The following is a 9,495-nucleotide window of genomic DNA, read 5'->3' as shown; positions in this document are numbered from 1 at the left end:
ATTTATGGGGTGAAGGGATATATGGGGTTGTGGGGAGGGGAATATGGGGCTATGGGGTGGGGGAGTTCAAAATGTGGGGGTATGGGAGGAGACAAGTGGGGGTATGGGGTGGGGAGGGAAATATGGGGTGGGAGGGAGTAGGGCCCCCTGTCTGCATCTGAGAATGGAGGGGGGGCACAGCTTTATGGGGGGTTGGTGGGAGACCCTATTATGGGAGTAGGGATATGGGGTATGGGATGTGGGGCTACAGGGTATGGCATATGGGGCTATGGGGTATGGGGAGTGGGGTATATGGCTACAGGGTATACGGTGTGAGGCTCTGGGGTTGTGGGGCCATGAGGGGTTGTGGGGCCATGAGGGGTTGTGGGGCCATGAGGGGTTGTGGGGCCATGAGGGGTATTGGGGCCATAAGGGATATTGGGGCCATGAGGGGTATTGGGGCCATTAGGGGTATTGGGGCCATGAGGGGTATTGGGGTCATACCTGAGTCCCGTGCAGGGCAGAGCGCGCAGTCCATGCCCCACGCGGCCCCATAGAGGCAGCAGCACTCGCTATAGGGCAGCGCACGGTCCAGGCGGGGGCGGCCGCACACCAGGTCGGGGCCAACCTCCTGCCAGCACAGCCCCACAGCCTCCTCTGCGGGAGGGGGTCAGCGGGGCACGGGGGGACGTGGGGGGATGGGGGGGATGTGGGACTTGGGGTGACATAGGGTGGCATGGGGTGATGGAGGTAACAGTCAATACAGAGCATGGGTGAAATGGGGTGAATTGGGGTGACTGGGGTTGACATTGGTGACATTAGGGTGCACGGAGGTGACATGGCAGTGAGTATAGGTGACATAGCGGTGACACGGGGTGACATATAGGTTGATTAGGGTGCATGGGGTGCCATGGGGTGACATGCGCACGGTGATATAGGGTGCCATGGGGTTGACATTGGGTGACACGGTGACATTGAGGTGATATAGCGGTGACATGGGTGACTTGGAGGTGCATGGGTGGTGGAACATTGGGGTGACATAGGGTGACATGGGGTGCCATGGGGGTGACATAGGGTGCCATTGGGGTGGACATGGGCGTGCCATGGAGGTATATAGGGTGACAATGGGTGGACATTAGGATGACCATGGGTGGTGACGTATTAGTTGATATAGTGGGGTTGACATGCGGGTGACATGCGGTGACATGAGGGAGACTATTGGGGTGACATTCATAGGGTGACATGGGGTGAGTCGCACCGTGGCTGCGGGTGTCGTTGGGGACGCAGCGGCGCTGGGCCCCGTCCAGCACCAGGGGGGGGCTGCAGACGCAGTAATAGGACCCCACTGTATTGACACAGCGGCCCCCAACACACGGCTCCAAATCCGCCTCGTCACGACACTCATCATTGTCTGCAGGAGCCGGATTGGGGGGGGTGGGTTGGGATTGAGGCTGGGATGGGATTTGGGATTGGGGATGGGATGGGATGGGATGGGATTACGCTGGGACAGGCGTTAGGACAGGGATTAAGACAGGATGGGGGTTGGGATTGGGGTTGGGATTGGGAATGGAGCTGGGATGGGGTTTAGGATTGGGATGAGGGTGGGTTTGGGGCTGGGGGCACCCACCGACGCACTGCAGGTGCTCCCGCTCGTAGTAATACCCCGTGGGGCAGTAGCAGCTGAACCCGGGGGCGGCGTTGATGCAGACCCCCCCCCGGCACAGGTGGGGAGCGAACATGCGGCACTCATCCATGTCTGGAGAGAAATGGGGGGGTCTTCAAATGGGGCAGACCCCAAATATGGGGAGAGCTCCCCAAAATGGAGGGAGGACCCCAAAACAAAGGATCCCAAATGATGGGGAAAAGTACCCAAAATGGGGAGGGAACCCCAAAAGAGAGGGGTGTAATCCCAAAGGGGGTCCCGCTGGGTGCCCCCCCCCCCCATACAGCACTCACCCCCGGGGGGGCTGTGGGGTCTGGCGCTCTGTCCCATCCCGTGGGGGCACAGGCTGCGCTGCTCGGCTGTGGGGTGACAATGGGGTCACACTGTGTGTGTCACAGCCCCCCCCCATCCCAATCCCAATCCCAGCCCAACCCCAATTCCCAATCCCCATCCCTTATACCAATCCCACCCTACACCTCAACCCCAATCCCTATTCCCAATCCCTATTCCCAACCCCAATTCCACCCCACACCCCAATTCCCAGCCCCATTCTAACCCCAGTTCCCACCCCACAACCCACTGGTGCTGTACTGGAGCATGCAGCCGCACTGTCACATCAGTGTCCCCACCCCATTGACCCCATTGACCCCATTGTCCCCAATGATCCCATTGACCCCATTGTCCCCCCTGTCCCCACTGACCCCAATGCCCCCATTGCCCCCCGTCCCCATATCCCACCGCTGCCATCTCCAGGACAGGCGGCCTCGTGGTGACAGCTCTGTCCCCAGGCCCACCCCACAGCGCAGCAGCATTCCTGCCGGGTGACGTTGGCCGCCAGCACCCCACAGGCCGGGCTGTAGCACCGCGCGGGGTCACCGTGGGGCAGCACGGCAGTGACCCCCCTGGGGGGCTGCGGGGTGGCCGCCCCCCCACAGGTTCCCGTCACCGGGTCGAACTCGTGTCCGTCCTCGGGGCAGAGGCAGAGGAAGGAGCCGTCCACGTTCTCGCACCGCGCGGCCCCGCACACGCCAGGCAGTGTCGTGCACTCATCCACATCTGTGGGGTCAGGACGTGGGGTCACCTCCCCGCGCCCCCCGGTGCCCCCCCTCTCCCCCGGTGCCCCCTCCCCTGCTCACCCTGGCAGTGGTGGCCGTGATGCGCGGCCTCGTAGCCCTGATGACACGCACATTGGAAGGAGCCGGGCAGGTTGTGGCACACGGCGTGAGCCCCACAGCGCGGCTCCGGCCCCGAGCACTCGTCCTCATCTGTGGGGGGAGCGACAGGGTCCACGGTTGGGGCTGGTCCCTGGGGTCCCCACTGGGGTGAGCCCCATTGAACCGACCCCATGGAACGAGCACCGGGTCCATCTCCGCCCCACAGAACACCCCACTGCACCCCAGCCCCATGGCCCCGTTACCCCGCTCCCCCCGTCCCCACTCACCCTCGCACTCCCCGCCGCCCCCCAGTCGGAAGCCGGGGGGACACTCAGGGACGCAGCTGAACGACCCCGGGATGTTCTGGCAGCGCTGAGTCCCACACAGCCTGGGCCCGTGCTCCTGGCACTCGTCCACATCTGTGGGGTTAAAGTGTCCCACACTGAGGGGTCTTCATCCCATCCCATCCCATCCCATCCCATCCCCATCTCCATCTCCATCCCATCCCATCCCATCCCATCTCCATCTCCATCCCATCCCATCCCATCCCACCCTCATCCCATCCCGATCCCCCGCACCGAGGCAGCGTTCCCGTGCGCTGTCGGATCGGAACCCCGCAGGGCAGTGGCACTCAAAGGTCCCGTCGGTGTTGACGCAGCGGCTGCCCTCACACACATCCCCACGTGCACATTCATCCACGTCTGTGGGAACAGTGGTGGGGAGGGTGAGGCTGGGATGGGACTTGGGAATGTTGTATGGGGACAGGATGGGTCTGGGGTGAGGATGATGATGGGATTGGGATGGGATTGGGGTGATTATTCTGGTGATGGTGGGTTGGATTGGGACAGGATTGGGGTGATGATGGTGACGGGGTTGGGACAGGACTGTGATGCAGATGGGATCGGGTCGGACCGATGCAGGCGGTGCCGTCGGGGGCGCTGGCGTAGCCCTGTGCGCAGAGGCAGCGGTAGGAGCCGTCGGTGTTGACGGCATTTTCACCATGGGGGAAGCAGAACTCGCCTCCAGACACTCATTGACATCGGTGGGGACACGGGGGGCGGTTGTGGGGATGTCAGGGACACGAGGGACGTCCCACGGCGTCACTCACCTTGCGCACGGCGTGCCGGCGCGCGCCCGGTAAACCGGCGTTGGCACTGGCACAAGGAAGGAGCCCGTCGTTCGTGTTGACGCAGCGGCCGCGGGCGTCCGCAGGAGCAGCCGAGGAGGCATTCGTCCACATCTGGGAAGGTGACGCGGGTGACGGGGGGCACAGGCAGAGATAGAGAGAAGAGAAACGGGTGGGGGCTGCATGGCGGCCGGTACCTGCACAGCGGCCGTGGCGCAGCTCGAGCCGTCGTGGCAGGGGCCGGCACTGGAAGGAGCGGCGGTTTTGTTGATGCACTCCTGGGCCGGGACACGCCGTGGGGGTCTCACATTCATCAATGTCTGCGGGGACCAAGGGGGGGGGGCACCGGGGGGGGACCGTGTGGATGCGCACCCCATATGGACACGATGACCCCATGGACACAAAGACCCCATGGACATGATGACCCCATGATTTATGACCCCACAGACAATGGCCCCATATAGATGATGACCCCCTATGTAGACGAAATGACCCCTGTTCCACCCCCCTGTGGCCCCCCCTCTCACACCTCGCCAGTGCCCCCATGTGGGGCAGAAGCGGAACCCAGAGGGGCCAGACGCAGCGGAAGGAGCCGGGCAGTTCTCACAGCGGCGTGGGCACAGGGCGTGGGGGCTGCGCGCGCCCCGCACCCCAGCCTCATCCACATCTACCATTAACACCAGCACCTTGTCCTGGCTGTTGCCCCCATTCAGTGGCTGCCCATTTTCCTGTCCCATCCCCATCCATCTCAGCCCCCACAATGTTCCCATCCCCATCCCCATCCTATCCACATCCCAATTCCAATCCCAACGCCATCCCATCATCTCCATCCCATCCATCCCACCACATCTCCCCATTCCCCATTCCCATCCCCATCCCCATTTCACATCCCATCATCTAACCATCCCATTCCATCCCATCCTCATCCCATCCATTCCAATCCCATCCCCATCCATCCCATTCCCATCTCCATCCATCCCATCCCATCCCATCCCCATCCATTTCCAATCCCATCCCAATCCCATCCATTCCCATCCCACCATCTCCACCCCATTCCCATCCCTGTGGTTCTGACCGTGGCAGTCGGTATCCGGTTGCTTGCTGGGTTCGGAACACCCGGCGTGTACAGCACGCAGCGGAAAACGTGCCCACCGTGTTTCTCACAAGCGGCGTTGGGGAGCAGGGGGGGGTGCGCGGCCGACCACTCATCCCACATCTCGGGGCGCAGTGGGGAGAAAGGGGGGGTACAGAGAATGGAATGGAGGAGAAAGGGAGAGGGAGAAAGGAAGGGGAGGGAGAGATTGGACGGAAGCGAATAGAGGGAGAGGGCAGAGGGAGGGAGGGAGGGGGGCAGGGAGGCGAAGTGGCGTGCCATGGGGCGCCTGGGTTTGGGGGCTGGGTTTGGGTTGGGGTCTCTGGGGGCAGCACTCACCAATGCAGTGTGTGCCCTGCGTGCTGAGCCAGAAGCCGTTGTGACACACACACGTGTATCCGCCACCACGCGGGACGCAGCGCCCCGGCCCACACAGCTGCGGGTTCCGCTCACACACCCCAACTGCAACGCAGGGCAACGCTGCGTGTGTGCGACTGCACGCGGGACGGCTGCGTGCAACCGTGTGTGCGTGCAAACGTGCGTGTGCAAATGGACACGCGTGCAGCCAAACACGCGGCCGTGCACACCTGCAGCCACCCCGCTGTGCAGTCGTGCAAGTATACACGTATGTGACCGAGTGTGCAACCAGACATGCGTGCAGCTGCTTGAGCGTGCACTCATGTGTGTGCAGCCACGTGTGTGTGCAGCCACCTGTGTGTGCAGCCACGTGTGTGTGCAGCCACGTGTGTGTGCAGCCACGCAGCCACGTGCAGTGACCGCTGCATGGACCCACCTGGGAGCGCTGTGGGGGGGGGGCCCTGCAGCCCCTGGGTGGGACGCGGCACAATGACCACCTCCGGGCCGGGGGGGGGCACCTGGGGGCACAGATGGGGAGTTTGGGGTCATAAAAGGGCACAAAGGGGCATTTGGGGTCATAAAGGGGCACAAAGTGGCACTTTGGGGTCATTAAAAGGCACAAAGTGGCATTTTAGGGTCATAAAGGGGCACAAAGTGGTACCTCAATGACTCGTGGTGGCACCTCAATGACCCTCGGTGGCTCAATGACTCGTGGTGGCTCATTGATTCTTGGTGGCTCAATGACTCTTTGTGTCTCCTCAATGACTCTTGGTTCCTCAATGACTCTTCGAGTCTCCTCAATGACCCTCGGTGGCTCAATGACTCTTGGTGGCACCTCAATGACCCTCGGTGGCTCAATGACTCTCGGTGGCTCAATGACCCTCGGTGGCTCAATGACTCTCGGTGGCTCAATGACTCTCGGTGGCAGCCGGCAAGCCTTGTGGCCGGCGGCCGTACATCCTGCTGCTGGTTGGTGGGGCTGGTGTGGGGCGCGCTGCCCGGGGTCTGCGCTGCGCTTGTGGCGGCAGGAGATGGCTGGCGCGGCAATGGGGTTGACAGTGGGTTGACCCCCCCCCCCCCCCACCCCCCCCCCCCGGGGGTGGTGATGGGGGGGGGACACACTTCACTGGCGTGAGCGCGGGGGCGGGGCTGAGGGGGACGCGGGGCAGGGGGGTCCCATGGCGCGGCCGCGTGTTGTAGCGCAGGTCGGAGGCGGCGTTAGTGGGTAACCGCGCCCACGGCCGGCAGATCTCACGGAAACCCGTCTGTAAAGGTCCAAAATCCCATTTGGGCCCCCGGGGTAACGAACAAAAACCCCATTGGAAACCCCAAAATCCCATTGGAAACCCCAAAATCCCATTGGATGTAACAAAATCCATTGGGAAACCCCAAATCCCAATTTGGGAGTTTTGGGGCGTTTCTTTGGGGTCTTTATTTGCTGGTTCTGAGGGATCTTATTTGGCGGTTTCTTTATGGCGCGTCTGAGGGATGTTATGGGGTTCTTATGGGATCTGAGGTTATCTTATGGGGTTCTTATGGGGTCTGAGATGTGTATGGGGTTCCTATGGGTCTGGAGGGAATCTTACAGGGTTCCTATGGGGTCTGAGGGATCTTACAGGGTTCCTATGGGGTCTGAGGGATCTTACAGGGTTCCTATGGGGTCTGGGGGATGTTAATGGGGTTGCTATGGGGCTCTGAACCGGATCGAAGGGGGGGCAGCGCGGCAGCTCCCTGCCCCAGGCCTTTCCCGCACGCGGCTTGCAGCAGAGATTTTGCCGTGTGATGTTGCGCAGGGTGGGCAGCGCGCAGCGGTTCCGTTCCCGCCAGCACCCGAAACACGGCCCTTCGCCTCCGGACAGCACCTGGTGGGCTGCAGGGCGGGGTCAGGGGTGGGGGAGATACCCCTCCCACTGCATTCCCATTGAGTCCCATTGAGTCCCATTGTAGTCCCAACTGATCCCCATTGAGTCCCACTATGCATTCCCATGCAGTCCCATTTGATTCCCACTGCATCCCATTGCATCCCCAATCCCATCCCCGATAGTGTCCCCCCTTATTAAGCATCAGGATAAAGCCCACACATGCACAGACAAGGAAAGTTTGCTCCATCCCCCCCCCCAGCCCCCATATCCCCCCCATATCCCCCCCATACTTCCCCCCCATATTCCCCCATATCCCCCCCCAAATCCCCCATATCCCCCCCAAATCCCCCCCGCCCCCATATCCCCCCATATCCCCCCTCTTCACAGAGTGCAGCTGCGCGGGAGGCGTTCGGAGGCATGGAATCCCCTGGTGCACAGGACACGCGAAGCTGCCCGCGGGTGATTGCGTTGCAAGACCCCGTTCTGACACAGCCCCCCCTCGAGGCACTCGTTTCCACAATCTGCCATTAAATAGCGGGGCGGTCAGCACCCCAAAACCCCCCCAAAAACCACCCATCAGGGGACCCCTCGAACCCCCCCAAAAACACCCCCAGACCCCCCAAACCTCCCCAAATCCCCCCCACAGCCCCTCCAATATCCCCCCCAAATCCCACCTAGACCCCTTCAACCCCCCCCAAAGCCTCCCTTGCGACCCTTAAACCCCCCCCAAAACCACCCCCGGTCCCCTCAAATCCCCCCCCCCAAACCCCCCAAATCCCCCGGGAAGCCCCTCCACTCACCCACACAAAGCTGCCGTTTGGCGCGGGCGGCAATCCTTTGCGGGCGGTGCTCTACAGGGGCGTCCCCTGCGGGGGGAGGGGGGAGGGGTGGGAAAATAACGTGTGCAGCCCTCCCCCACGTTTGCCCCCCCCCCAATTTTTTGGGGTCCCCATTGGGGTCGTACCGGGTCGGAGGTCGCAGGGATGACATTCATGGGGACCCCCCAGGCGGAGCCGCCCCCCCGGCAGGCAGAACGAGTCGTGTTGCGCCAGCCCAGGCAATTGGGGAGCTGCAACTGGGGGGGACGGGGGGTGTCAGCCAATCAGCAAACCCCAAGTTCCCATAGGCACCCCACAACCCCATAAACCCCCCAAACCCCATTAACCCCCACCAACCTTATAAACTTCCCTAAACCCCATAACTTCCCCATTAAACCCCCATTACCCCCCCATAACCCCATTACCCCCCATAACCCATAAGCCCCCCCCACAACCCATTAACACTCCCATAACCCCCCATCAGCCCCATAACCCCCCATAACCCCATAACCCCCCCACAGCCCCATAACCCCCCCAACCCCACAACCCCCATGTCTCCCAACCTCTTCCATTGCTGATGCTGTTGAAGCAATACCCAAACCCCGCGTCGGGTTCCGACCCCCTGTTGCTCCGCGGGCTCCTTGGGGCGGCTCAGGGCCCAACACTTGGGGGGCGGTCCCCGGATCGCAGCCCCCCCCCCCTCGTTGTCCCCTCCCCTCGTGGCTTCCCGCAAGTCGCTCCACGGCGATGAACCCAGACCAACGAAGTCGGGGGTGTGTGAACGTGGACCACTTGACCATGGCACAGGACCCCGGAAATGGGGGGGAGATGGGGGGGTATAGGGGGGGACATAGGGGCGGAAATGGGGTGGAGATGGGGGGGATATTAGGGGGACTATGGGAGGGCGACATGGGGGGATATTAGGGGGGATATAGGGGGATATGGGGGGATATGGGGAGGATTATAGGGGGGATACTAGAGGGGATATGGGGGGATATGGCGGCAGGAAATGGGGATATTAGGGGATATAGGGGGATATGGATATAGGGGATATAGGGGGATTATAGGGCAAATACCAGGGGGATATTAAAGGCGGGCTATTGGGGGGATATAGTGGGAGATGAGGGAGTATAGGCGGGGAATATAGGGGATATTAAGAGGGGTTCATGGGCGGCATATAAGGGGAGAAAATGGGGGGGAGATGGGGCGGGACAGGGGACTTTAGGGGGTGCATAATGGGGGCGGGACAATGGGCGGCGGCAGCTGGCGGGAGGCGACAAGGTGGGCGGGTGCAAATGGGGTCAGCATGTGGGGTCAGAATAGGGTCATTAATGGGTCATTAATAGGGTCGTTTATGGGGTGTCATTAATAGGCGTTCATTTAATGGGGCCGTTTAATGGGTCGTTTAATTAATGGGGCGTTACTGGGGCCACTCACCGTCGC

At 61.9% G+C, this 9,495-nt stretch overlaps 1 protein-coding gene across 1 annotated transcript; it reads right to left on the bottom strand.

Annotated features, from left to right (window-relative positions):
• Positions 1–58: 58 nt before the first annotated feature.
• LOC107307712 (latent-transforming growth factor beta-binding protein 4-like) lies at positions 59–8,309 on the bottom strand (the record flags this gene model as incomplete). The annotated part of the gene is given in 17 exon segments (XM_032441934.1): positions 59–636; positions 1,238–1,390; positions 1,607–1,735; positions 1,936–2,001; positions 2,381–2,698; positions 2,779–2,907; positions 3,084–3,215; positions 3,375–3,497; positions 3,709–3,819; positions 3,822–3,899; positions 4,120–4,242; positions 4,452–4,589; positions 5,355–5,477; positions 5,809–5,890; positions 6,034–6,387; positions 6,500–6,637; positions 8,199–8,309. Coding segments are annotated over 17 exon segments (2,649 nt in total), but the record flags the coding sequence as incomplete, so codon positions are not given.
• Positions 8,310–9,495: the final 1,186 nt, after the last annotated feature.

Source organism: Coturnix japonica, unplaced genomic scaffold (assembly GCF_001577835.2).
Source record: "Coturnix japonica isolate 7356 unplaced genomic scaffold, Coturnix japonica 2.1 chrUnrandom802, whole genome shotgun sequence".
Lineage (NCBI taxonomy): Eukaryota > Metazoa > Chordata > Aves > Galliformes > Phasianidae > Coturnix > Coturnix japonica.
The sequence above is the reverse complement of the archived record's forward strand: the minus strand, read 5'-3'. Positions and strand labels throughout refer to the sequence as shown.